This window comes from Porcisia hertigi, chromosome 21 (assembly GCF_017918235.1).
Source record: "Porcisia hertigi strain C119 chromosome 21, whole genome shotgun sequence".
Lineage (NCBI taxonomy): Eukaryota > Euglenozoa > Kinetoplastea > Trypanosomatida > Trypanosomatidae > Porcisia > Porcisia hertigi.
This window is the reverse complement of record NC_090580.1, coordinates 154,016-181,357: the sequence shown is the minus strand read 5'-3', so window position 1 is coordinate 181,357 and position 27,342 is coordinate 154,016. Positions and strand designations below refer to the sequence as shown.

The following is a 27,342-nucleotide window of genomic DNA, read 5'->3' as shown; positions in this document are numbered from 1 at the left end:
GCGTTTTCTTTTTCACATCACCCACACATGCTTATTACTCTCTTTCTCTCTGTGGGGGGGGCTGGTGCACTCGGCCTGAGTTAATATACATATGTATATTTCTTCTTTCCTCTCTGGTCCCTTGTTTCCCCTCCCCCTCCCTTCGATGAAGCCGGTATATATTTTAGTATGATGGGTAGGGGGGGGGGAGGGAAGGAGAGAGGGGACGCGGGGGCGGGCTAGCAGCTGTCCAGTGCGCCCATTATATGGGAAAGCGACGCTGCGCCTTATTCTCTCCACCGCCTTTCTCCCGTTGCGTCTAGGCTAGAACCAGTTGCGCTGCTGACAGGGTCCAACAAACTCTAAAGCGAAGAGAAGTTAGCTCGTTTATATTTGCTACGGGGGACGAGCAGCCATGTCTTGGATGGCGTCGTGTAGGTGCGGCCCTGCGACAATGCACAAGTCTTCTCCATTTAAAATGATAGTCCCAAGGTGTAAAGGTGGCTTGAACATACCTGCATCGGACATTTTTCACTTTCCCCCATTGATATAGAGGGGGAGGGGGGGGGAACAAGCCTAAGCCATGCCCAAGGGATGGGCCTAGTTGGGAGGGGGTCAGGCATAATTGTAGTGATTAGGAGGCAACTTGCGAGGCAAGTGGGTCGGTAGGTGGGTGGATGGGGTGTGTGCCTGGATGATTGAGTTGACCTTACAGCAATGCGCTTCTACCGCCTTCGTCACGCCACCCGATTGGGTGTCTGTGGCAGTCCTCGCGGCAGGAGAGTGAGCACGCACTCGAATAGAAAACATGGCTTTGCATGAGCGCCTCACCCTGAGTGGGTCCACTGCATCCTCCACGTCACTTCACCTTGACAGATTTTTTTTGGTTGACTCCCTCGTCCCCCCCTTCCCCTGTTGTATGAGCGCAGTCTTCTATTGTTATCTTGCCTCCTCCCTATGCTTTTCATCTCTATACCCCACCCACCACACGTTGTCTGACGGTAGACGTAAAGTACGCTGTCGAAGATAATCTTCCCTCCCCCCCTCCCCACACACACATATATATCTTCTCTCCTAAATCGTGGTGCAAGTCGTCGGGGGTCGGGGGGGGGGGCATGGAGTGCGTTTAGTTCGCGTACTATCACCCACCCCCCAAACGTGTGCTCAGCATTTGTTTTTATCCGTGGCGCCACGGCCGCGTCATGGCATTCCACAGCACCTCCTCGTCATTTAGCATCGATGTGATGCGGTGCATCGCGCACATCGACATGGACTGCTTCTACGCCCAGGTGGAGGCGCTGCGCCTGGGGGTGGACTGTCGTGTGACTCCGTTGGCGCTTTCACAGTGGGGCAGCCTCATCGCAGTGAACTACCCCGCTCGTGCGCGGGGAGTGAAGCGCTTCAACAATGTTTTCGAGGCACGGGCACTGTGTCCTGAGCTTATTGTTGCACTCTCGCCGAGCTATCGCATGGGTGAGTCTGTCAGCCAGTACCACCCAAATCCTAATCAGGAATCATACAAGATATCTCTGGAGCCATACCGACACGCAAGTCGACAGATCTTTTCGATTCTCGCCTCAACTCCGGGAGTGCAAGTTGAGAAAGGCAGTGTGGACGAAGCGTACATGGACGTGACTGAGGCGGCGCGGTGGGAGCTGGCGGAGGTGCGCGCTGCCGCCGCGGGCGCCTTGCTGGACCCGCTGGCAGACGTGATGGAGCCGACGACGCGGCTGATCGAGGACCGGCGCGCGGAGATGGAGGCGTGGCTCGGGGCGCGCGGGGCATCGCTGGCCGCTGTGTTCGACGAACCGATGCGGGCCCTGTTGCGCGGCGAGTGCGGCGCTGAGCTTGAGGGCAGCCGCGGGTTCTGCATTGGCGTGGACGACGCGACGTATGCGGAGCGGTGCCTGCTGCTGTGCGCTGCGTCGCGTGTTGTGTACCGGCTGCGTCAGCGCATCTATTCGGAGCTGCACTACGACTGCTCCGCCGGTATCGCGCACAACCGCGTGCTTGCGAAGTGCATTAGCGCGAGGCACAAACCAAACCAGCAGACGCTGGTTCTGCCTGACCGAAGCGCGAGTGCGCTGTTCGACTTGCCCCTGAGCGGGTTGCGTGGGTTTGGTGGGAAGTTCGGCGCGGCCGTGAGCGCTGTGTGCGGGGGTGTGACGGAGTGCCGCGAGGCGTGGCTTGTGCCGCTTGCGCAGCTGCGCAAGCTTGACGGGGTGTGTCGCGTGGGCGATGACGGGGATGCGGAGGGGGGCGGTGGGGAAGGGGCGAGTCGACGACTAGGCAGGAAGAGGGCACGCAACACCTCTGCATCCCTCGAGGGGGACCGCGAAGGTCTTATCGCGCACAGCACATCGCAGTACACTTTCTACCGCGTCCGAGGATTGGCCGAAGACACCATCTCGAACCGCCCTCTCTCTAAGACGATTATCGCATCAAAGAATTTTGGGCGCATGACTACTTCTGTGGAGGTGGTGCGGCGCTGGATGATTGTCCTCGCTAGCGAGCTGTGCTCTCGCTACGACGAGTTCACTGCTCTATACCATGTAAAAGGTCGAAGCTTCAACATCAAGCTCGGTAACGATGGCTTCCGGAGCACGAGTGGGCTGTTGAACCACACTGTCTTATTGCCAGAGGCGATGCAGCCGGATGTTCTGGCTGCGGTGGCCATGCGGGAGGTCCAGGCGGTGTTGGGAAACACGCCAGGCGCCGCTGCGGACTCTGTGACGTTGACCATTGGTGGATTCGTCTCAAGTGGCTCCGGCACGATGGTCTCTGCATCGTCTCTAACCGCCATCGCCCGCAGCGGTCTTACCACCAGCAAGGAGGGGTCTGTGAGAAGGCAATCACGCCAGCAAACGCTTCTGTCATCCTTTTTCACTGCATCAACTGCTGGCCGCGCTGCTGCTGCTGGTCGTGACGGTTGCATAATACTTGGGCAGAGCGGCGATGTCGTGGCGAGGGTGCCCAGCAGTGAGGGGAACGGGTTGGACGACGCCAGAAGCGACGATTCTGTGCACGTCGAAGATGATGCCGTTATGCTCTCCCTCTGTTCATCTAGTCTGGACTCTAACGCTGAAAGTATGAGCAGTGTAGTGTTGGTCAACCAAGCGCCTCCGTTTGTCGAGGGCGATGGCGTTTCTGGGATCTGCAGCGTGGCTGAGGTTAGCGGGCCGGATGTGTGTGAGACTTCACCACTTGAGGAAGCTGCAGCGCCGCCTCCGCACGCGCTGCCTTTGGACCCCTTACTTCCAATTGGCAAGGCGGCTAGTGAGGGGAGCCGAGGAGGTGGTTACAGTGTCACCAAGCATCATGAGGGGCACCAACACCATCTCAGGGGCCATTGTCACGGTGTCTCTCAATCATTGCTAGCATCAGCACACGCACAAACAATTTCCCTTTCAAGCCCTTCGTCGCATGCGCCTGTCAGGACCATCGAGGTTATCGAGGACAACGACGTTGAGGAGGAAAGCGATGGAGTTGTGACGATTATCGACTGACGCTATTCCACTCCGCATACACAAAACTAATAGTCGAACACGCACTGATCCCTGTGTCTCGCTTCCACCACATGTACATGACTTCTGGCGTGCCTGCACCCCCTTCCTCTTCCTTCCTTCCCTCCCTCCCCCCCCCCCTCTGTTGGCTCGGCTGAAGAGATGGTGGTGGTGATGGTAGTGATGGATGGGACGGAGTAATACGGAGGGGGGGGGAAGGCCGTGTTGTGACGAGGGCATCACAGTCGGACAAGACAAAGTTGTGCCTCTGCCCCTTTTTTTCTGCATGGGACGTGATTCAGTTTGCCGCACTGCTCAGCGACCGCCGCTCTCTGCCCCGTGCATCCGAGCGGGCTCACAGTCTCCACATCGCAGCGTGTAGAAGCCAAAGCGGGCCGATGGAGAGAGAGAGAGAGAGCCGCACAATGGATGGATAGTGTGCACACTTTGGTCGAGAGCGTGAGTGGTGTGCAGTGGCGCTACGGGCTACAGCGCACGCAAAGCATACCATACATCTGTAGAGGGTGTGCACCACCCACCCGTATTTTCCTTTTCCCTCTCTTCCCCCCTGGCCCAGATGGAGCGACTGAGTGGAAAGGGGGGGGGCGGGGGATACATATACGAGTTCCCATTCCCGCGATAGAGTGCGAGGATGGGATACAGCTGTGTTGGGGGCGTGTCAAACGGGATCCCTCCCCTCTCCTCCCCTCTCCTTCCCTTCCGCCCCCTCCTCCGTCCTCTGTACGAGCGAACCCCGCCATTGCCTTTGGCAACGACTTCTTTTCTCACTTTGCGTCCAACACTCCTGTCTTTTTTTTTTACGACTGCCTCTTCGTAGCCTTTATCGATTATACACCGTTGGAATAGGTAACCCCACGCAGCGTTTTTTTTTTGGCTGTGGTCGTGCAGTCCAGTTCCCCACTGGATACTCCGGGGAGGCAGGGGGCCTCTGCACTTCCCTCACCACGAGTCCCCCCCTTCTCTTTTAGCGTCGTCGCAATGCGGTGCATCGTGCACATCGACATGGACTGCTTCTACGCCCAGGTAGAGGCGCTGCGCCTGGGGGTGGACTGTCGTGTGACTCCGTTTGCGCTTTCACAGTGGGGCAGCCTCATCGCAGTGAACTACCCCGCTCGTGCGCGGGGAGTGAAGCGCTTTCATCTCTCGCCAGACGAGGTGAGGCGAGAGCTGCCGGATGTGCAGATGTCTCACATTGCCACGTACGCCATGGGCGAGTCCAAGTACGGCTACCCCGAGGCTCCGCGGATCAACACGCATATGGTCTCATTGGAGCCATACCGACACGCAAGTCGACAGATCTTCGCTATTCTTCGAGCGGAACCTGGTGTGAAGGTGGGAAAGGCCGGTATAGATGAAGCGTACATGGACGTGACTGAGGCGGCGCGGTGGGAGCTGGCGGAGGTGCGCGCTGCCGCCGCGGGCGCCTTGCTGGACCCGCTGGCAGACGTGATGGAGCCGACGACGCGGCTGATCGAGGACCGGCGCGCGGAGATGGAGGCGTGGCTCGGGGCGCGCGGGGCATCGCTGGCCGCTGTGTTCGACGAACCGATGCGGGCCCTGTTGCGCGGCGAGTGCGGCGCTGAGCTTGAGGGCAGCCGCGGGTTCTGCATTGGCGTGGACGACGCGACGTATGCGGAGCGGTGCCTGCTGCTGTGCGCTGCGTCGCGTGTTGTGTACCGGCTGCGTCAGCGCATCTATTCGGAGCTGCACTACGACTGCTCCGCCGGTATCGCGCACAACCGCGTGCTTGCGAAGTGCATTAGCGCGAGGCACAAACCAAACCAGCAGACGCTGGTTCTGCCTGACCGAAGCGCGAGTGCGCTGTTCGACTTGCCCCTGAGCGGGTTGCGTGGGTTTGGTGGGAAGTTCGGCGCGGCCGTGAGCGCTGTGTGCGGGGGTGTGACGGAGTGCCGCGAGGCGTGGCTTGTGCCGCTTGCGCAGCTGCGCAAGCTTGACGGGGTGTGTCGCGTGGGCGATGACGGGGATGCGGAGGGGGGCGGTGGGGATGTTCATGTAAATGGAATCTCTGCTGTGAGCTCGAAGGACTCCGGAGTGGGCATTGGCGGTGTCGGGGAGGACAGCCAGGATACCCCGTGTGGGAATGGAGTGTATACGTTTTTCCGCGTCCGCGGCTTCGGGGGTGACACTGTAGCTGAACCGGCGTGGCCGCGCGGGATAAAGGCAAGTAAGGTTTTTCACCCAGCGTGCAGCTCGTGGTCCGCGGCGCAGTTGTGGATGGCGCCGCTGGCAGGGGAGTTGTGGCACCGATTTCTGGAATGCAAGTCGCGCTATTACAAGGAGGGACGAAGCTTGGTGGTGCTGTTCCGCACTTACGTTGCCCCAGAGCAGGCGCGTTGCGGGCAGCACGCTCGATCTTATCGCAGGCAAGCGCCCCTGCCAGCAAATGTCCAGGAGGCGACAGAGATTACAGATATTGGTCTGCGCGAGTTCGTGAAGCTTATGCGGGAGGTGACCACGAAGGGGGGATGGGGGGGCGAGGCATCTCAGCGGAAGCCTGCAGTGACGACATCACCACCACAGTTGTTGGATCTTCACGCCCATATGGAGCCTAAGGGGCGCAATACACCAGCGGGCGCTGCCGCATCTGCAGGAGATGTGCTGCCGATGCCTCCACTCCACATGATTGAGCTTTCCATTATCGGGCTCCGTGTGCGCTCCGTACCACAGGGAGAAGCGAGCCACCACAGCACTGCGGAGATTACTGACGGGGAGGCGTCAGCAGCGGTGCAGCGTTCCCTTGCGGATATGTTTGCAGCGCTCTCCGCCAACGCGAGAGCGACTGGGCAGCCGAGGTACCTACACTCGTCAGAGTCTGCCGGGGAGTTGGGGCGAAAGCGATCTCGCAGCGGCTTACGGGAGGGTGAAGCTACACGTGGGCCAGGGCAGAGAGTCGTTGTGGAGATCGACGGCGGAGACAAGGAGAAAAGTGTTGGTGACGACTTCCTCGACTTCGACGTCGATCTCTGCGAGGCCGCAAAGGGTCGCAAGGGCGACCAGTTGTCTCAGCAGGGGCAGCTGATGCGTCCAGCTAGTGCCTCACCTCCACCTCTGAGGCGTACACGAAAAGACTTTATTCATAAACCTACAACGGTTTCCGATGTTTTTGCTGCAGAAAAAGCGCGTGCGTCGACACGCAAGGGAAGACAGGTGGCGGTGATCTCTGTCGATGACGAGGACGTGATGGTCCGGATGCCCCATGAGAGCTGCGTCAGCATTACCAATGTGAGTTCTGAAGACGAAGAGATGTGAAGACTCTCTTGAGGATTCTCATCAAAGAAGAAAGCGGCATTGAAAAAAAACAACTCTGCCCATATTCCCACATGTTCACCACTACTCAGAGGCCAGTCGTGCACGGTGATGTAGAGGGGCGTGTGTGTCGGCAGCAGCAGCAGCAGCAGCAGCAGCGGCGGGGGGAGGGGGGGGGGGGCAGTGGGTCAAGCAGTATTTCTTCTTATTCCCATCCGTATTGACATTATCTCTTCACTAGCGCTACTCGTGAAAAGGCAACAGGGGTGTGTGTGTGTGTGTGTGTGTGTCCATCGCTCGCCGCTGACTTCCTGCGCAGGAATATGTAAAAGTGGCGTCCAACAGGCAGTAAGACGCTCGTTGTTTCTAAATCTGTTATTTTGCATCCCTCTTAGATGCACATGCATAAATCCCACACGTATGCCTACATCACCCTCCCCCCCTTCCCCCACACATACACATTACTATGTGAGAGTCACTCTTCTTTTTGTTTCCCCCTTCCCTCCCCGGCTTTCCACGCTCCATCTCACACAGACTGGCCTGGACTGGACCGGAGTGGCATACAAGACACTCCCCCCCCCCTTCTCTCCCCCTCTCTCTCTCGTCCAGAAATACATGCACAAACACAAACATGCACACCGAATGGGGATAAAATGGACACCAGCTGACAACAAACGGTAGGCGACAAAGGACGACTGGGAGCGCCACCGTTTCCCCTGCGGCGACAGCTAGAAACCTCCACCCGAGACTGTGATACACAGGTGTGCGCTCACGTGTGATGTGAGACTGAGTGATTATACGATTCTTTCGCCTTACGTGCCATTCCTTCCTCTTCCCCCCTTTCTCCCCACTTTCCTCTCTCGTTCTCTCGCGTGTGCGCACACACACACACACACACACACACACGCACAAGCCTACGCCTCTTTTCCCCTTTCCCCATTCTTCAGAACTCTGCGCCTTTATCCATGAGTGTCTACAGCTGGGAAACTGCGGACGGTGCGCACCGAAACCGGAAGAAAGCGAAAAAGACGGGAACCGTTGTCTTCCACACGGACGAGCACGTGGACACCGCATTTGATCGCCTTCAGAGGGAGGTGGTTGTAGAGAAGTTGCATTCTTCACAAAAAGAGGCCGAGGATGCGCTGGCTGATCCCCATCACCACGCCAACTCCGTCAAGACGGCACTCATGACGGCCTCGACGGCCAAGGTGCTTCAGCAGAAAATGAAGTACGACGGGTTGCTGCCCTGCCAGGCTCAGTGCTACCGCGGCATCTTCAACGGTCGTGACGTGATTCTGCACAGTCGCACCGGCAGCGGCAAGACGCTCGCGTACGCACTGCCGCTTATTGAGCGCCACCTGCTGTTGGAGCAGCACCAGCAGCGTAGAGAGGCCGGAGACGCTGCCGGTCCTTTTTTGCTGGTGTTCGTTTTTAGCAATGACCTCGCTATGCAGACGAAGAGCGTGCTGGAGAAGATTTACGGCGCGCGAACAGGCTTGCGCATTGCCGTGGCCGGCGTCGACGACGTGCACCCCACGTCTGACGGCAAGGTGGTGGACATCCTGATCGGGGTAGTGCGCAGCATCGACGAGGCGATCCGTGGATACCGTGTCGCCGCTGCCGCGACTGCCGTTGAAGAGGCGGAAGCGCAACAGGAAGCCCGTCTGCTTGGCAAGAAGCGTTCGCGCAGTGCACGCCAGCCACGAAAGTCCACATCCGGAGCAGCAAAGGAAGGGGAGATGAATGACGACGACGACGACGCGGCGGCGTCCGTGTCGGATGAAGATGAGTCCGATGCGATCGCCAGTCATCGTGCCACGCGCGAGGCTGGCATCATTTCCGCTGCTTGCGTGCGTGCTATCGTTGTGGATGAGGTGGACACCACGCTTGGTCCGCGCTTCTCTGCGATGGGTCGGCGCATGAAGAACCTGCTCAAGTTCATCCGAAAGTCAAACGGTTCGTTGGCCGAGGGTCTCCTCAACGACTTCCGTGCGCACCACTACGTCCTCTGCGGGGCGACCATCCCAAACTGGGTGCTGAAGGCCGGTTTCCTTGGTGTAAAGAAGTACTACTACCAACTGGTGGCTGTTGGGTCAGCCAAACTGCCTCCACAGCTAGAGTGTTTACACGAGGTGTGCAGCGTGGCGGACCGAGTGCAGATGGCAACTCGTCTGCTGAAGGAGCACACCGCTTTCAATGGCCGTGTGGTCGTCTTCGGCACACTGAAGCAGCTGACCTCTCTGGAGGCCAATCTGCACCCCGCGACGGCAGCGGTCACGGAGGCCACAGAGACGAAGGCACCGCTCTCTGCCCCGAAGAAGAAGAGCAAAAAGGGGAATGGGGGGAGTGCCGCGCTGCCCGCCGCCGCCGCCGCTGCTTCCGTGTCATCGCTCTCATCCTCGACGTCGCTTGTCGTGCGCGCCCTCACGGCACAAAAGGACGAGTTGGATCGTGTGGCTGCTATCGAAGACTTCAACTGCGGTGTCGCGCAGGTTCTTCTGTGCACCGATGTGGCGGCGCGTGGGTTGGACTTCACGGAGGTGGACACTGTTCTTATGCTGAACCTGCCCCGAGATGCGCTGGCCTCAGACACATTTGTGCACCGCGCAGGACGTACGGCCCGTGTTGGTCGACCTGGCCGCTGCATTCTATTGCATGATGCGTCGGAAGCAGCCGTGGTGGACGCTATTTCCAAGTCCACACACGTCGTGTTCAAGGCGCTGGGCCCTGCTTTGGCTGCTGCTGGTGTGTCTGCAGATCCCAAGGTGGGTAGAAAGGGCAAGGCATCTGTCGGAGCTGACGCTGGGGCCTCCGATGTGGAGGTGGCCTCCATGAAGTTGGTGGTACGCAACCCGTTCCGCTACTCGAAGCCGAACATAAAAGTGCCGTCTGCGATGCACGTCCTTAACGCCCACGTGGACGAGCCGCTGAAGGCGCTCCTAAAAGACATTCGTGAGGAGGACGGGAGGAACGGAGAGGTGGTGCTGTTCCGTGTGCCGGTGACCCACGTCCACGAGGTGAAGCAGCGGCTCTGGAAGTATGCACTGCAGGAGGTATAGCCGTGTCTCCTCTCGTCAAAAGAGAAAGCGCGCGCGCGCGGTGCAACGGCAGGTGTGTAGGCTGAAGGGAGACCGGTGCAGCCCTGCCGCCTCCTTCCCCCCTCCTCAGAAACACGTACAACTCTATCAGCCAGTTTTGAGTGTGTTTCCATGTCTGTAATATGCAATACGCGAGGTCCGCCGTCGCCGACACGCCGACGACGAAAAAGAAGCCAAGGAGGGTGGAGGGAGTAGCATGGCCGTTATATTGGGAAAAGGCAAATGTTGGTCATGTTTTCTCGTTCCCTCGCTTCTCTTTTATAACCACCCACTGTTTAAGGGCCTACACCCCCCCCCCTTCCTCCCCTCCCCTCCCCTGCCCTGCCCACAGCAGCGAAACGATAGCGATGCGCCGTTTAAAGTCGTTTGGACCTCTAACACACACACACACACACGTGAATTTAACTCTGTTCTTTACGTCTCGATCTCATTGTATATCCATTCATGGAGCAACGCCGCACGTGGGGCAAGTGAAAGAGAGAGAGTAGATATATCTATCTATATATCTATATATATATGTGTGTGTGTATATCTGTATCTAATCATCAACAAAAACAGAAGCAGCAACAACGGAGGCACACGAGATGCCTGTCGGTGTGTAGGAAAGTATTACACTGTTGCCGAAACGGTTCTACACGTGCACCCTGAGAGGCTGATGCACATTCTGTGACAGATGGCCACCATGAGGTGCATGCGCATGTATGTGTGCGTGTGTGCGTGTGTATGAGTGTTGTGGCTGTCTCTCTTCCTGGTCTAGCGCCTCGCAGTGCTAACCCCCGTGTGGTCACAAACATCCATTGTCAACATGGGCGCCTCCTCCGCCTTCGCATGTTTTTATAAGCAGCATTCTTCTGTGCTTACCCGCCTCTCCCCCATTTTTTTTTCTGCATTCTGTGTCCTTGTTTGTCTGTGAGCTCACTGCACACACTTACTCGGCATTTGACTAGCAGCTCCCCCCTCCCCCCAAGCCTGCCGTCTGTCTCTGCGTATGTGTCTCTTTGAAGAGACCACCAGCGGCTACTAGAGCGACACAGAGTCGTACACACATACGTACACACCACACGCCACACATACACACACGAGTGTTTTCGTTGCCTTCGCCATGTTTCTGCGTAGGACTACCCCAGCGGCGACGTCCACACGTGCTTTGGCAGGTCACGTTTGTGACTCCCCATTCACTGTTCGCCGAAGGATCTTCACGTTGACTTCCGCGCTGTCGCCGTCATTGGACCACCGCCTTTCGTCTTCTGTGCCGTCTTCCAGTCGAGTCTCCCCATCTCAAGCTGTTACTCCCCTCCACACCCCGCGTCGGCATACCGCCACGTCCACGACGACCGATTCCTTAGCAAGTGACGACGTCCCGAATGATGTTACTCGGCGTGTCACTGGCAACAAGCAGGAGATGTTGCGACTACTGCGCCTAGCGGCCGGGCATGGGGCAGTGCCGGTGGCAAAGATTGAGGAAGTCTTTGGGAAACACTTGGGCTTTCTGGAGACGAAGGTGGCCAGTGCAGAGGGAGGGCGTCCACTCTTGCCTACTTCATCTCTGTGGCGGTCGACCGTCTGGCAAACGCTGCGACTTCACTGCTACTTCACATGGATTGTCGCTGAAGGGGGGAGCGGATGCAACACGAAGGGGCGTGTGAGGGGTGTCGTACCACTTGACTGGGCTTCTGTCCTCGACCACGTTGCGTCTCGCATTCCGTACGAGGGATGGTCGGAGCCCGAGCTGCACGCGTGCTTGCGTGGAGGCTGGCCAATCTTGGCGAGGTATACCCCTGCGTGGTCGACACAGTACAGCGGCGTCGATTCCTTTGCGCAGTTTGTCCACAGACACTTCAGTCGTACGGTAACCATGACGCGATCTGCCGTGACGGGTGAAGCTTTGTATCACCGTACGGGACACAACAGCGTTTCTGTGACATGGCGGGCATTGCCGGATGGATCGAGCCAACCGCAAGCTCTCTCTGGTGCCACAGACGGCTACAGTGCGTGTGCTGCCGTTCAGCACGCCCTGCACATACTTGGTCGCGGCCACCAGCTGCCGGTGTGGACTGATGTCGACGAGGTGGCGCCGTTGTTGTTAAACAATTCGGGTCTGGCCGATGGGCGGCCGTGCACATGGCAGGAGACATTCGCCAAGGATCCAGAGCTGCGCGGCGCCTTTCACCTCGAGAGCTACGTGCGTGTGCGGGCCACCGAAAGCCATCAGCGCCTTCTGGCCATCGTGGACTGCACCTCACTCTCAGCGGCTGATCTGGGGGCGCTGCTCAAGCAGCACCCCATGCGGGGTGGCGATGTCACCATCAAGCTCCTCATACGTGCTGGTATTGCGCCCGAGTCTCATGAGGCGTACGCGCGGACTTGCATTGAGGCTGCGGGGCCTTCTGCCCTCGTTGAGGATGTGCTGGTGGACGCGTTGTTGGGGCCGGAGCATCTTCTGGCTGCACTCCTTGAGACAGTGGCGGCGGGTAGGGCACACAACGAGGCAAGTCCGGCAGCGGCAGCCCAACCAGCAGAGGGCTCTTCCGTAGAGGATGGCGAGTCCCCCAAATCCAAAGGCGGAAGCGGGCCGATGTCTTCAACTCAGATGCCAGTCGTACTGTTTTGTGGCACGGCGTCTCGTGAGGCGTTCACGGCCGTACTCGAAGAGGTGCGCTCGCCCGAAGGTGGTCCATATACCTTGTTCACACACCCCCCAACGCCGTGAAGCGGATGTAGTGTTATTACATTTGTTTCAGGGGGGTTTATGCGATAAAGCCGGTGTGAGTCCGCTCTGACACACGGGTGGATGGGTGGGTGGGGGGTATATAAAGTTTTGTCTGCACATGAAAGCGAAAGAGAAGGGGGGGGGGAGGAGGATATCACGACAGCTTTTCGGGTTTTTGGAGTACACACATCAATGAAAGACGTTCATGACGGATCAATGACGTTTCACCAGTGGACCACCTCTTCAGATTATATAAACTATATATATGTTTCGCAAAGTGTGTGGTCTGCTCCAACGGGCTCTCTTCATGGGGATCCACGAGCAGGCGCGTGGCTTGGTCGAGGGGTGCACTTGTTTTTTTGTCTCCTGCACTGGCTTGGACACGGCGTACAGATGCTGTGTCTGGCGTGAAGAACGACTCATGAGAGGTCGCAGGCATCTATGCGAGTGTTTGGGGCACTGCTCAATGCTGTCGTAAGCGAGGGTTTATCGTCGTGGTGAACGCAGAGGGGGAGTGAGCGTCACTCGAAAGCGAGGAGCAGCAGCCGACCACGAAGTAGAGGTCTCAACTAACCGTTGGTACAAGTCCTCTGATGTAACGTTGGCACACCTCATCACGGAGAGGGTGGAGGCTCTGATCCATTGTGTTGGCTATGTTACGGCCAAGACGCCCCCCCCCCCTCCTCCTCCTCCTCCTACACACATCGATCCAGAAACAGGCAGTGATGAGCGACGCACTTCTCCGGCGCGGGCCCGATCCAGGTCGAACGCGTCTGGTGTTTTTTTTTTTGTTTTTGAGGGGGGTGCCGAATCCTCTTTGGTTCGCGATACACGCGCGCTCACCACAGCCACACATTCTCTCCTCTCCTCTTCTCCTCCTCTCGTTCTCTTATTCTTTTCTTTCACATGTAAACTCACACACACACACACACACATGACTGCATGTGCACTCGACAATGCTCGCCTCACTGTGTCCCATGGCGCACGTTATGGTCAGGATCATCCCGACTCACAGGATAGGCATCTCCCGTTTTTTTTTTTCGGGATCTTTGTCCGTGACGTGCTGTGGAGTAGACAGTAGAAAGGCAAAGCTGCAGAGAAAGAGAGAGAAGGGGAGACTGAGGTGTATCGGAGCAATATTTTGCCACCTCTTTCTCCCCCCTCCTCCTCCCCCCTCCCCCCCCCCTCAACTGTACAGGGGGTCACTCAGCACTACAGCGACGTTCACGCAGGGGGAGAGACCCGAGGTTTCCCTTGTTGAATGGCGTCGTTTGTGCCCTTCAGCGGTTACTTCCTGGAGTCGTCCGCCATACCAGACAGTGGCGATGATGCATACACGTTGACGGACATGGTGCCGCAGCAAAGAGCGTACCACACAGAAGCAGCAGCAGCAGCAGCTCATGCACGACCTCTCAGTTTTGCGAATAGCGACTACCCCCACCAAGAAGCTTCTCTGTGCTACCCACTAGAGACGTCGGCGTCGGGCAACGGTGTGACCAGTGGGGCACCGCCTGGAATCGTGACTGGGTCGCCCATTAGTGGCACTCACGACGATCTCCTCCGGAATTCGCAACACCTCATTGGCCTTCTGCACCCGTCTCCACCTTTATCAATGCTGGAGAGCGAGGAGACCGTAGTCGCCGTTCCCGAAGCGGTCAACAGCAGCAGCATCGCTGCCGATGTCGGCGGCGGCGGCCGCGTCGGCGCTGAGGAAGACGAGGCCGCCAACCGAGATGCTGCGCAGATCGAGCAATGTGGCGCACACTGCGACGCTTGGCGCTTGCATGTTCATCCCGCTGTTGCCGCCGCCGCCGCCGGGGTGTCCTTGAACTTAGGACTAGCTGCGGATCCTATCACAGCAGCTCTTGCCCGACAGCAGCAGCAGCAACGCCGCGGTGAACCCCGTTCACCTCTTTCCCCACATACACTACAGGCACTGTGCACCGCGTCTGCTGAGGGGCGGCAGTCTAGGTTTCTCGCGCAGCTCACTGCTGACGACGTTTTCGCACCGCCGCCGTTAGCGCTCACGTGGTACCCGTCTGCTCCGCCCGGGATCACTAAATACGCTGAGCGCAAGCGCACATCAAATGACTGTGTGGTGGCGGCCATGCACCAGCACGAGAAGAGCATGTTGGCGGAGGAGGAGGACCACGGTGTCGCTGAGATGGAACTGGCCGACTCTGCACCCCCGTTACGTCTCCCTCGGACGGAGGAGCTTGCGACTTCTCGCGAGGGGCTTCCGCCGCCCTCACCGCCTCTGTCACTGTGTGCATCCGTGTGTGCGGGCATATCTTCACACGGGGGGCACATCGGACGGTGTGTCACTGATCAAGACAACAGAGCTGCTACCCCTGTTTCACCTTCTGTTACCAAAACACAAACGAACACGCACCGAAAGCGTGATCGTGATGAGCGCGTGTATGAGTACCTCTCCCACGGGCGACGACTGCGCTGACAAACGATAAAGGGCTTTGGAAGAAGAGAAGGTAAAAAGGGGGGAGGTGGGTGGGTGTGTGACTGGCGTTGTCAACTGTGCTTTGCACTGATCGCATGTGTGTCTGCACCCACCAGGTGCATTACTACCCCCCCCCTTTTTTTTCAGTCCCCTCTCTTTCTCAGTGTCTTTCTCTGTTACGACAACCCCCCTTCCCCCCCTCCACTCCTGGACCCTCCCCCCTCCTCCCTTGTTTTTCTTCCGTACCCCCGTGGTGCTCACCCACACCCGAAAAAGAGGCTGCAGCGGCGACCATTCCTTCTACCCCCTCTCCCCTCACCCCCTTTTTTATGCTGCTGCTGCAGCTGCACTCCGAGCTCGCTTCTTCAGCACCTGCGCAGCAAAAAAAATATTCCTGACCGAGCGCGATGCGCACCCAGGCACACAAAACTCAATACAAAAGAGACACACGCACACACACACAAAACAGAGCACAGCCCTCCAAGTAGCCCACGAGGGCGCAGGCGGGGCGGTGGCTGAGCGCCGAGAGGCTTTTTATTTTTCGTTTGATAGTAATAATAGTTATTTTTGCAATTCTTTTTTTTTGTGTGTGTCTGTTTTGTGTGTGTCTCGGCGTTTTTATGCAAACGATGATGTGAGAAGAAGCGAGAGAAGTCAACGAGGGCAGTCTAGCTGGTGGTGGTGGTGGTGGTGGTGGTGATCGCGCATAGCGCTGAGGGGTGTATCACTACGTTTTTCGTGACATCTCCTTGTAAAAGGCTTCCCGGTCGCCATTGTCTCACTGTTTTTAGTTTTTCCGGTGTTTCTCTGTTTTTTTTCTCTTTTCGTGCACGATTGATTGACCTGTTGTATTGTGGCTCTGCCGCCGCACACGCACATCAATGCATGATTGACCTTTAAAAAAAAAGGATCAGTACCGATAGAGAATATACATGCGAGGATAATGGGGGAAGAGGTTTAACTACTCTCGCTCTCACTCTCGCTCTCTTGTATGCTCCAGGCAAGGTCCTGCCTGTTGCCCCGTGGTGGCACCCATGCGTGTGCGCCCCACTAGAGATTCACGCGCGTGCAACTCTCCATTCTCCTTTGATATATTCAGGATTACCATCATCTCTCTTTCTCCCATTCCCCCTTTTCGAATTGTGTATATTTTGTATGCCTCTGTGCGTGACGCTTGCACCCCCCCTTCCCTGCGGCAGCAGCAGCATATTAGCAGCGGCGACAAGGGCTGTTATGGATATTGGTCATGGAGGTGTTTCAGGTCACTCTAGATGAGCTGCAGCGGGAGTCCAAGGAAAAGATTGTACACGCGCAGGACGCGGCTAGTGCGGCCGTATTGCAAGGACATGTCGTGCCTCACCGCATCGCCGTCGCCATGGCGCAGCGTTTCACGAGTGACAGGGTCGAATCATGCTTTCCTGTACTGTGTCTGTTGGACGCCACACTCGTACGTACCTCCTCCGCATCACCATCCACGGCGAGTGAGGTCGATCAGGCGTTGGCGGCAGTCCTCGCTGAGTTTTGGACCTTGGCTCCTTCCGCCTTCACGTCTGTCTACGGGGCAGGCCAGCCGGTGTGGCGGGATAAGTGTCTGCGCCTGGTGCGCCGATGGAAGCAGCGCCAGCTAGTTCCCGAGCCATTGATCACCGATTTGCTGACCGCAATGGAGACGGGGAGGGTCATGACGAAGAAAGTGGATGCGCCGAGTGCGGCAAGTGTTTCAGGCAGCGCAACAAACGCGGCAGTGTCGTCCTCCACTCCCCCTTCAGCGGACGCAGCGCCAGCCGCATCAAGCGGACAGGCGTCGACGTCCTCCGCCGTCACCGCGACCACCACTACCGCGGCCTCTCTTCCCACTTCACATGCGGAATCGACCTCATCTTTCACAGCAGCTCAGGCGCGGGCCTTTCAGTCGACATTGCAGTCGTGTCTCTCCGCACTGGAGAGTCTGCAGCCTGCACGGGCTTCTCTGTACATCGAGCTCGTGCGTTCGCAGCACTTCCACGCGCCGTCTCGCACATCCTTCGCGTTTTTTGAGAATTTGCTGAAGGAGCTGCGGCGCGAGTTGACGATGGCGGCGTCGGCGTCGAGCACCAACCCCGCGGCCGGCGCGGGTGTCAAGGATGAGGCTGAACCGGCGACGAGCGGGCACGCCAGGCAGGCGCTAAGCAAGCTGCTAGACCAGCTAAACACTCCAAGTGGCAAAGGAGCGGCCGGCCTCAGCACAGGAGGATCTTCCGCCGCTGGCGGTGTCGCTGGTACAGGCGCTCACCACAGCGCCGCCACAGCGGTCGTCCGCTACGCGAGTCCTATCTTCTCGGACATCTACGCGAAACAGCCGCTTGGTCAACGCGGCCCTGGCTTCGGCACCCTCCAGCGCAAGACAGGGCACGGTGGGCCTGCGGGGGGCAGCACTAACACTGCCTTTTACACGTCTTATTATCCCAAAGCTGAACTGAATGCCCAGCGTCCGTTTCGCATCCCGCCAGCACAGCAGATGCAGGGTGGCGCGGTGCGGCTGCACTTCCCTCGCAACGAAGAGTGGGTGAGCGCTCAGGACATGGCCGATATCCCGCAGTATGCCAGCCGTGGTATCACGGATAGGGACCGCAAGCGGGCCCGCGAGGGGGTCTAGAGTCTGGGTGTCAAGTGCAAAGCTGTTGGACAAGGTCATGAATATAGTGCTCGCATACGCTGATGTGGCTTACATCTACGCCTTGCGTGTGGGCACATCCAGTGGCGTCAGGCCTCAAGTTGTTCAGGAATGACATAAGTTGAACGAACCGGTGTGTGTGTGTGTGTGTATGTGTGTGTGTGTGTGGGGTGCCGGCGTGGCCCACCCAGCTGACGGTTTCACTCTACACTCTGGGCGAGGCGCACCAAAGACATCTGCGCGTGTGTGTATGCACAGGTGTGCATTACGGGGTGGGTGGATGGATGGATGGCGGAGAGATCTCGCGTCTTTCTTGCCCGTTCTCTCTCATTATCGCTCTGCCGTTCCCCGCTCTCCTTAATGTGCCTTGCCCCTCATCGTTACGGCGACAAGGGATCTGCAACGCAGTTTGGCCTCCACTCTCCTACCGCCACCATCCCCTCTTCCCTCATCTGCTTGCCTTTGATCATTCGACATATTTTGTTCAGCAGCCCACAGTCGAAAGAATATTGACCACACTAGCCAAACGTGGTCGTGTGTCTGTTTCGGTGTGGAATCGCCTGACTTGAGTGGCCTTCCTCTCTCTCTCCCCGCCACGATCCGCCTCCCCCCCCCCTTCTCCTCCCTCCTCCTCCCTCCTCCCTCTTCCATATCCACAGCAAACGCATACGGATTGAACGAGAGGGGAGGGGGGAGAGGGGGCTCATAGAATCACTTTCTGCGCGCACCAACCGTCTCTGCACATTGAAACGATGCGCCGTAGTGCCCACCACCTGGCGAGGGCTGCGGGCCCTGCCGTCGCCAAGCCGAGAGGCGGCGTTGTGTTCACTAGCGCGAATTCCGCTTTGGGTAAGCAGGCTGTCGGAGAACTTGATGTTTATCTGCGTTCCATGAAGGCAGCACAGCGGCGGTGGGCGCGCGAGATCGTCGCCCACGAGACGCACGTCCGGCGATTGATGATAGCGGAGGAACAATTCCGGGGGCGACTCAAGCAACAAGTCCTCAAAGGCACTCGCGAACATCTCAAGTACCTCACGAACACGGACTTGATGGCGGTCGCCCAGCTCGTCTCTCCACCGTCTGTGGATGTCTTTCTTGCGTATGGCATCCCTTCAGAGCAGGTGAGCGGATTCACGGTGTACGTCATGGGCTGTCTCGCGGCGGACCCGAACCGACTCGACGTCCCTCTCCCCATCCTCATCGCGGACCTCTCCAGTACCTGGTTCATTGTGCCGCCGCGCAAGAAAGAGGCCTACAATGAGCTTGCCGCCATCTTTCGAGCACACCTACCGTCTCGCCCCGCAGATGTGGTGGACGATGCCGCAAGCGCGACAGTGGCATCGCCCACCGCGATCGACGCTGGAAAACTTAGGCGGAGGCTGAAGGTAACTGAGAGGAGCACCGCATTCTCCTCCGCACGTGGACATGTGTGTGCCCCTCGACCACCGCCTCGAGGTGGGCGTGGGTGTCAGCCCAAGGCTTCAGTGGCGGCGACAGGGGGGACTCCGGTTCCCCGAGCAGTCCGTTCCGCCGGCAAGCGGCTCCAAGTGGGACGTAGAGGGACGACGGCAGCAGCAGCAAACACATCCAATTCTTTCTCGTCATCCGTGTCAGAACAGGCAGCTGTGGCTACACAGCCCTCCACTCTGCTGCCCAGTGAGATGAGTGTGAAGGGTCTCTCGAAAGCTGCCACGTGTGGCAACCATTGTACCAGCCACAGTGTCATCTCCTCTTCGCCATTGCAGTCCGAGGCACCTCTAATCCGAATGCGGTCTCAGCCCCCTTCTCGTGCAGGGGACAAGGCTGCCCTGGCTGCGTTCACGGAGGAGCTTCAGCTGTCCAAGGCTGAGCAGAGTGCCTTCCGCAGGTTTGCCGAGGCCAGTCTCCGCGCGATGGAGCAGGCCTTGAGCGTATTGCCTGCGTCACCCACAAGTCACCATAGACGCGGCAGTTCCAAGGCGAAGAGGTCCACCAAGGTGCAGCCGCGTGGCGTACAGCTCCTCATGGAAGAGTGGTTGCCCATCGCGGCAGAGGAGTGGATGCGCAAGACACGGCGTCAGAAAAGCTTCTTCTATATGCGAGGCTAGGTCATCTACATTACCTCGTGGTACCCAGAGAGAGAGGGGGGGGAGGGAGGGGAGGGGGGAGGGGGCTTCAGCTGCAGGCATGATAACGAGTGTGTGCGTGTTGGTCAACCCCCCTCCCCTTTTCTTTGTTTCCTTGACGCACTCTCCCATTTTATAGCGCGACGCAAACGCCGACTGTGAATGTGGTGTGATCATATAACCCATTGTCACCAAGTAGGCGATACGCATGCCCGGCTGGAAAAAAAGAGAGAAGGGCTACGGTGTTGTCAAGATCGTCTGCTCTCAGCTGCTCTCTCTCATCACGTATACACGCGGGGGGGGACTCAGTCGAAGATGATTTTCAGTTCAATTTTTTTCCTCATAGACTTCTGTGCAGAGATGCTGCTCCTGATATCCACGTGCGCTGCATCTGCATGGATGACGCAACTGTGCTACCCGAAGCTGCCAACAACCGGCTGCAGTCATATAGAAGCGGTGTCGCCCTTCTCTCTCTCCCCCTTTTTTTTTCTACGGCTACCCGCAGCCTCGTTTAATCCAATGTTGAGGGACGCAAAGTGCGCGCACATGGCTCGACTGGGTACTTGGCTCAAGGAAAAGGGGGTGGGGGGATTGACCGACACGCGCATCCGCATACAGTGTCGTACAAACATTTTTTAATCCACTTTGAGAGTAAAAAAGCGGCGACAGTTAGGAGAAGGGGAGGTGCAGCCTTCGGCCTGTGTGCGTGTACATGAACTGATGCATCTGCTTTCCTTTCCCTTCTTTCTCTTTCTGCTTTCTGTCAACTCTTTGTTTTTCTCCCTCCCCCCTCACACACACACGTACACACGCACACTTAAAAAAAATGTTAATTTTTTTTTTCACCCGTGTATCACTACGACTTCGACTGTCTTTATCCGTCACGAATTGCTCTACGCCCAAAACTATTCGATGTGAAAACTTGGCACCAGTGCTGCTCCTCTTCTTGCGCGTCTTTCCCCTTCCTCCGCTTCTGATCCACTGCCTCTCCCATCCTCCTTTGTGTGCGCACCTCTTTTCCTTCAAGGCTCATCACGTCATCATATCCCCTTCTCCCCAGTCATGACTACTACCCTCTTCTCCCCGGATGTGTGGCATTTGGGGGGGGGAGCAGGGATGGAGGGGGGGGTGGGGTTATGAGAGGAGAGACGGCTGAGTGGCAGTGATGGCGAGGTGGGGCAGCATACGCGGGCACCCCATTTGGTTACTTCAACTTGCATGTCTCCTCACAGTTTACACTATGCAGATATGCCAGTCTCCAGCCCACATGGATGTGTCTGTGTGCGTGCCTCTTTCCAGAGACAGACAGAGAGAGAGAGAGAGACCGGAGCGGCAGACCCTCCCCCCCTCTTCCTCTTACCCTTTTCTCATGCGCTGTTACTTCTCTCCTTGCTTTCTTCACTTGCGCCATTCTCATCACTATCCCCCCCCATTCCCTCCCCTCCCCTCCACTTCCTTCCCCTGACACACACACACACACACACACGCACATATGCAAATTCTATAACACCTCGGAAACATCCCCTCCACACTCAGGGAAGTACCGCATATGCGCAACTGGCTCTTCGTCGTTCTCTCCGTGTGCCATCTCTCCCCCCCTCCCTCTCTCCTCTCTTCTCTCCTTTCACGGCCCCACGTGCGCGCTGTTCTAGTCAAATTCCCTTCGCTATTTTCGAATGACGGAGTACGCATTTGTCCAGCAGGACGACCTGCGCACGCAGGACCGTCTGCTCGATCAGCTGCACGCGTCCGTGATGAACACACGACACTACGCCATTCAGATCGGTAACGACCTCGGCGAGCAAGACGATATGTTAGATCGCCTGCACGGCAATGTGGTCCACACAGCAGACGAGAGCCGGCGGCAAAATCAAAACGTTATCCAGCTGCTCAAAGAAAGCGAGAATCGTGGTTTCTACTCGGTGGTGTTGCTCTTAGTCGTCGTCATTATACTTCTTCTGGCTATTTGAGAGGAAAAAAGAGGAGGAGGAGAGTTAGAGGCGCGCAACAAAAAATGAGAGAACACTTAGAGCTGAGTTGTTCGGACGGTGTAGAGAGAAGAGGAGGAAGGGGGAAGGGGGAAGGAGGGGTCATCGCATCCTCTGCGCATACGTGCGAATACATACAAAAATATACATGTGTGTGTGTGTGTCAGCTCTCATTCATCGTTATTTTCGTGATCGTCCCCCACTATAGTTGTTCCGCTCCTCTCCGCTCCTCTCCGCTCCTCTCCGCTCCTCTCCGCTCCTCTCCGCTCTTTTCCTCTCTTCCCTCCCATCTGGGGATCTTCGGCACGAACAGGAAAAATAAAGAATTGTTGCTGCAACTCTCTCCTTTCTCCCCTCCCTTTTTTTTTGAATTGCTTGCATTTGCGTGTGTGTCTCCCCCTTGGAACGATCGCTTCACTGCCTCTTTCATCGCTTCTTGGGGGCGTATCGTCGCGTATACCTTCATGCCCTCCCCCCCCCCCCCCCAATCGGAGCCGTAGTCTATTTAATGGTGAAACGAAGGATATATATATATATATATATTTTGGGGAGGGGAGGGGAGGGATGCATTGAAGGAGGGAGAAGGGGGGAGATGCGAACATGCGGGACAGTCAACTGTATTGAGGAGTTGCATTGGCACCTGCAACCTTTCATCCCCCCCCCCCCCCCGAGGCTACGACGATCATACCCACTGGCACACATACTCGCACAGGAGGGAAAACACATATGTTGCAGTGGGTTGAACGTTGCAGCTGATATCTACCGTCCTGTGCTGTTCTGTGTGCTTGTGAGTCTCTCTTTCCCGCCTGAAGAGTTTTGCGTGAGTAAAGGTCTCCCCGTGAGGATATATCGTCGACATGCTTGCTGCTCTCTTCTCTGATGTAGCGCGCACTCTTTTGTATTTCTTCTCCCTCCCCCGCTGCCGAACACCTACACACACACACACACACACACACACACACACACATACGACTTGCCACCTTCTGTCTCAGTCTGTGGAACATTTCGTTGTCTCATCGCCAGTTGTTTTTTTTTTGTCACATACACATACACACACACATACACACACATACACACACACACACCGAGAACAATCAGAAAGAATGATGCGCCGGACTCTGCTGTGGCTCGTGAACTTCGAGCCCATCTTCATGCCGGCTCTCTCACCGTCGATGGAGTCAGGCACAATTGTGGAGTGGAAGAAGCGCGTCGGTGACCTTGTGAAGGAGAACGAGGTGTTCTGCACCATCCAGACGGACAAGGCAGTAGTGGACTACACGAATACCTTCGACGCTGGCTACCTCGCCAAGATTTACTGTCGGGATGGCCAGTCGGCCCCGGTGGCCAAGACGATCGCGGTCATGGTGGGCGAAGCTGCCGATGTTAGCAAGGCGGACGAGTTCACGCCAGAAGGGGAGGAGCCCGCCATGGAGGCGAGCGCGCCTGCCGTCGCTGCAGCTCCTTCCGCCGCTGGTGGCGCTGTATCAGCCCAGGCTCCAGAAGGTGTGAGCTGCGAGCCCATCTTCATGCCGGCTCTCTCACCGTCGATGGAGTCAGGCACGATTGTGGAGTGGAAGAAGCGCGTCGGTGACCTTGTGAAGGAGAACGAGGTGTTCTGCACCATCCAGACGGACAAGGCAGTAGTGGACTACACAAATACCTTCGACGCTGGCTACCTCGCCAAGATTTACTGTCGGGATGGCCAGTCGGCCCCGGTGGCCAAGACGATCGCGGTCATGGTGGGCGACGCTGTTGATGTGGAGAAGGTTGCGAACTACTACCCCGAGGATGCTGTTGGCGGGCCGCCCGCTGTCGCTGCGTCCCCTTCTACTGCCTCTGCAACCCCCTCTGCTCATGCTGCGGCTTCACCTGTCAAGCACTACGGTGGCTCTATCGACGCGGCGGTGGCGGCGAGTGGCCCCAGCGTGATGCGCATCGCTGCAGGTCTAAAACGCGCCGCACTCGCTGGGGTTTCTCCCTCCGGCAAGGGTGGCCGCTTCGTCAAGTCCGACTTTGCTGGCCAACCCGGCTACGACTACAATGACGCCGCACCGGCGGACGCGATGCAGCGCAAGGACACAGCCTCTGCCGGCGCTGGATACGAGAGTAAGACATCTGCCAAGTCCGCTGCCCCGGCGTTGGGGGTATGCGGAGGCATCTACAATGTTGTTCTCAAGCCTGCCCCTGTGTACAAGAGCGTCAGTGACACGGCCCTGCTGAAGAAACTCATCTCCTCTATGTACGTTCCGAAACCGGCGGCGAAGAAGGCGGCCAAGTGAAGAGGGGACGTGGAGCACTCATTTGTGGGTCTGCCAAGCACGGCCTCATCGACGGATTGACCAAAAGGCGGAGGGAGGATCACAACCTCAATGGAGGCAACGTCCTCCAGCACATGGGCATGCCTACCCGTCTTTTTCATTCACAGTTTTTCTGTGCATGTCACCGAGGAAGGACACGAAGTTTTGTGGTCCCATGTATGTGTATGTGTATGTGTGTGTGTGGGAGGTGGGGGGGGCGGCGAAGCTGTACGTGTGTAGGATGGTGAATACAGAGGGATTGCGGAAGAGGAGGGGAGGGATGAGTGGGCAAAGGATCTGTGGGAGATCATCTTTTATTCTTACTCCAACAACTCCTCTGTTCAACTCCTATAAAGCCTCCTCCTGCAACAAAGAGAGGATGCGCCTGAGTGTCACAACGGCGGGTTGCTGAGGCATCTGACACCCAACCTTAGTCCGCCTTCTTCACTACTTTCACCAACATCATGGCACGGGGGCTGAAGTACAGTGCAGTGCAGCCGTGCCGTGTTTTCGCGTCGTGCTTCGATCATTGGCGTTACTAGTCGACATGAATTTGGTACGCGGCAACCGCAATCGTGGCGATGGGAAGAAGCCGTTTTTTTTTTCAAAAACGGTTTCCAAAGGGCCAATCAGAAAAAAAAAGCATACACACACTCTCTCTCCCTCTCTCTGCTTGCGGCTTGACCGCCTGCTTACTCCCCGCCCCCGCCCCCGCCCCCGTCTCGCTCTCTCTTTCCCTGTGTGTCCATCCTGGACATCCACGGCGACGAGCACCACCCCTCTAATTCACCTTTACGGATGCTCCGCACATGTCTTCGCTCTTCCTCCTGCCTCTCTCCTCCCCCGCGCACTCACTCTGAGAGAACGAGCAGAAAGATAAGGGAGAAAGAAATACAGTGGAGATTAAGAGTGAAGAGGACACACACACACACACACATACACACACACACACACATACACACACACAAAATTATACAAGGCGAAAGCAACGAAGTTAAACGCTCGGTGCTCTCTTTTTTGTTTTTATTCTTATTTTCTTCATTGGTGGAGGGCTGTGTGTTTATATAAAAGAGAGACACGCAGTGTGACGTGGTGCCCGTGGTTTTTTTTTTAGGGAGTGCGTGAAAAGTAAAAGGTTGGATGACGCGGGAGGTGTTGTGCATATCTACGTGTGTGTGTGTGGCTTGATTTCTGTTTTCTTGAAGCGCCTGCATCAGTGTCCGTGGCTCTTTCTTTTTTGCACACGTTCGTGTCTGGGCATGGTTCTCGCCGTCTCTCTTTCTTCCCCCCTCCCCTGTTTCCCTCACACCCCTGTGCCTCTCTTACCCTCGAAGCGCTCCTTCATTGCATTCAGTCACAAATAATTTACACGTAAAAACCCCATGCGCTATACATCCTCAGCAATATCGATCACGGAGTTAACCCTCACATGTATGGAGCCAAGCAGAGCCAGTCACCCCTCTCAGTTCAAGTGAAGCGCACAGAGGTGAGGGTGGGAAGGAGCGATGCCAGGAGTCTTGAAAGTACACTGACGCGTGCGAGCGCCCACACGAAAACACGCTGACCGGCACGCTGTTATCGGGAGGGAGGGAGGGAGGGAGCGGGGAGAGGGGCAGGGGCAGAGTTGTCTGTACCTTCAGCAGGGAGAGTACTGGCGATATACCGTGTACAGCACACACCGAGACATGCCTTCTTTGGTGAAGAAAGAACTTCCTGATCAACTTGGCGGCGCAGACAAGCCAACTTTATTTCTTCACCCTTTCTTTAATTTCTCCATTTTTCTTGTCCTCTTTATTCTCTGGTTATTCACACACACACACACACACACACACACACACGCATTCTTTGCACACATTTGGGAGTGGTGTTTTAGTAGTAGAACTCTCAGCTGCTGCCACCGCCGCCTTCGTCCTGATATCACTACCGCACCTCCCTCCTCAACTCACCGAATCGCCTTGGACCCCCCCCCTTCAAAAAAAAAAAAAGGGCACCTCCTCGCGTCTCTATTATTATTATTGCTGTTGTTTGTCCCTCCCCTATTCGAAGTTTCCCGTGCTCGTCATGTCTGACCTCGCCGACAAGATCCGCCGCCAGGTGGAGTTCTACTTCAGCGATGTGAACGTCGCCAAAGATGTTTTTCTCAAGTCGAAGATGGCCGAGGACCCAGAGGGCTTCATTCCGTTGGAGGTGCTGCTCACATTCAATCGCCTCAACAGCCTTACGAAGGACCCGAAGGTGCTTGCCGAGGCGCTTGCCGAAAGCGAGAAGCTCGTCATGAACACGGATGGTCTGTCGGTGCGCCGCCGAGAGGCCCTGCCAGAGTCCATTCAAACCGATGAGCAGACCGTGTACGTGAAGCCAGTGCCGGCGACTGCCTCGCTAGAGCAACTGCAAGAGTTTTTTGGCTCTCACGGCACCGTGTTAGCGGTGTGGCGTCGCTACTTCCAGGGGGGTAACAAGGATGCGCCGGCGGAGAGCCGCACGAAGCCTTCCGTGTTCGTTGTCTTCGCCAGCAAGGAGGATGCCCAAAAGTTTGTTGCGGCACCGCCGCAGTACGACGGCGTACAGCTCAGCGCCCAGATGAAGACCGCGTACCTCGACGATAAGGCGGGGCAGATGGCTGCAAAGAAGAACCGCAAGCGTGATCGAGAGGACGGTGAGGGCGCTGGTGCGGCGTCGTCCGCGGCACCTCGCACGCCGGCCATGCCCATCAACAGCAGCTACCGCATCTCCGGATGCGGCGAGATCGACAAGTTCTCCGATGTGAAGGGCCTGTGGCCGGTGGAGGAGCAGAAAGGCGTGCGCTACGTCTACATGCCGACAAAGGAGGAGGCTCTCATCATTTTTCAGGACGCCGAGACAGCTGAGCAGATGGTTGTCTCGCTCAAAACCCGCGAAGCGACGCTCCAGGGCAAGCAGCCGGAGGTGACGAAGCTCAGCGAGGGTGATGAGAAGGAGCTCATCGCGAGCGTAGAGAAGGAGATCTCTCAGCGCGCCGCACAGCACGGCGGCCGCGGCGGACGTGGGGGTCGTGGGGGTCGCGGTGGTCGTCGTGGTGGCGGCCACCGCCACTAAGCTTTTCAGAGAGCGAATACATACACATACACACACACACACACACATCCAAGACAGCGGTGATACCTGGGCGGGTGTGCGCTGCCTCCGGCTTATTAACCATGTCGAGTCGCTGGAGGTGACACCGCATATCCCAGCAGCAGTTGTGTGTGTGTAAGGCAGCGAAACTGCTCATGTGTGTGTCTCTCTCC

At 57.2% G+C, this 27,342-nt stretch overlaps 9 protein-coding genes across 9 annotated transcripts; all 9 read left to right on the top strand.

Moving 5' to 3' along the window:
- Nucleotides 1–1,181: 1,181 nt before the first annotated feature.
- JKF63_05035 (uncharacterized protein) lies at nucleotides 1,182–6,773 on the top strand (the record flags this gene model as incomplete). The annotated part of the gene is made up of 2 exons (XM_067901005.1): nucleotides 1,182–1,268; nucleotides 4,527–6,773. 2 exons carry the CDS (start codon nucleotides 1,182–1,184, stop codon nucleotides 6,771–6,773), a joined length of 2,334 nt encoding a protein of 777 aa, XP_067757368.1.
- Nucleotides 6,774–7,735: 962 nt separating this feature from the next.
- On the top strand, nucleotides 7,736–9,829 carry JKF63_05034 (uncharacterized protein; the record flags this gene model as incomplete). Its single annotated transcript, XM_067901004.1, has 1 exon — nucleotides 7,736–9,829. One exon carries the CDS (start codon nucleotides 7,736–7,738, stop codon nucleotides 9,827–9,829), a length of 2,094 nt encoding a protein of 697 aa, XP_067757367.1.
- A 1,141-nt stretch (nucleotides 9,830–10,970) lies between these two features.
- On the top strand, nucleotides 10,971–12,578 carry JKF63_05033 (uncharacterized protein; the record flags this gene model as incomplete). The annotated part of the gene is made up of 1 exon (XM_067901003.1): nucleotides 10,971–12,578. One exon carries the CDS (start codon nucleotides 10,971–10,973, stop codon nucleotides 12,576–12,578), a length of 1,608 nt encoding a protein of 535 aa, XP_067757366.1.
- Nucleotides 12,579–13,839: 1,261 nt separating this feature from the next.
- On the top strand, nucleotides 13,840–15,033 carry JKF63_05032 (uncharacterized protein; the record flags this gene model as incomplete). Its single annotated transcript, XM_067901002.1, has 1 exon — nucleotides 13,840–15,033. The coding sequence occupies one exon, from the start codon at nucleotides 13,840–13,842 to the stop codon at nucleotides 15,031–15,033; it is 1,194 nt and encodes a 397-aa protein (XP_067757365.1).
- Nucleotides 15,034–16,279: 1,246 nt separating this feature from the next.
- JKF63_05031 (uncharacterized protein) lies at nucleotides 16,280–17,668 on the top strand (the record flags this gene model as incomplete). Its single annotated transcript, XM_067901001.1, has 1 exon — nucleotides 16,280–17,668. One exon carries the CDS (start codon nucleotides 16,280–16,282, stop codon nucleotides 17,666–17,668), a length of 1,389 nt encoding a protein of 462 aa, XP_067757364.1.
- Nucleotides 17,669–18,438: 770 nt separating this feature from the next.
- Nucleotides 18,439–19,773, top strand: JKF63_05030 (uncharacterized protein; the record flags this gene model as incomplete). The annotated part of the gene is made up of 1 exon (XM_067901000.1): nucleotides 18,439–19,773. One exon carries the CDS (start codon nucleotides 18,439–18,441, stop codon nucleotides 19,771–19,773), a length of 1,335 nt encoding a protein of 444 aa, XP_067757363.1.
- A 1,694-nt stretch (nucleotides 19,774–21,467) lies between these two features.
- Nucleotides 21,468–21,761, top strand: JKF63_05029 (uncharacterized protein; the record flags this gene model as incomplete). Its single annotated transcript, XM_067900999.1, has 1 exon — nucleotides 21,468–21,761. One exon carries the CDS (start codon nucleotides 21,468–21,470, stop codon nucleotides 21,759–21,761), a length of 294 nt encoding a protein of 97 aa, XP_067757362.1.
- A 1,121-nt stretch (nucleotides 21,762–22,882) lies between these two features.
- Nucleotides 22,883–24,058, top strand: JKF63_05028 (uncharacterized protein; the record flags this gene model as incomplete). The annotated part of the gene is made up of 1 exon (XM_067900998.1): nucleotides 22,883–24,058. One exon carries the CDS (start codon nucleotides 22,883–22,885, stop codon nucleotides 24,056–24,058), a length of 1,176 nt encoding a protein of 391 aa, XP_067757361.1.
- A 2,079-nt stretch (nucleotides 24,059–26,137) lies between these two features.
- Nucleotides 26,138–27,151, top strand: JKF63_05027 (uncharacterized protein; the record flags this gene model as incomplete). The annotated part of the gene is made up of 1 exon (XM_067900997.1): nucleotides 26,138–27,151. One exon carries the CDS (start codon nucleotides 26,138–26,140, stop codon nucleotides 27,149–27,151), a length of 1,014 nt encoding a protein of 337 aa, XP_067757360.1.
- Between the last annotated feature and the right edge of the window lie 191 nt (nucleotides 27,152–27,342).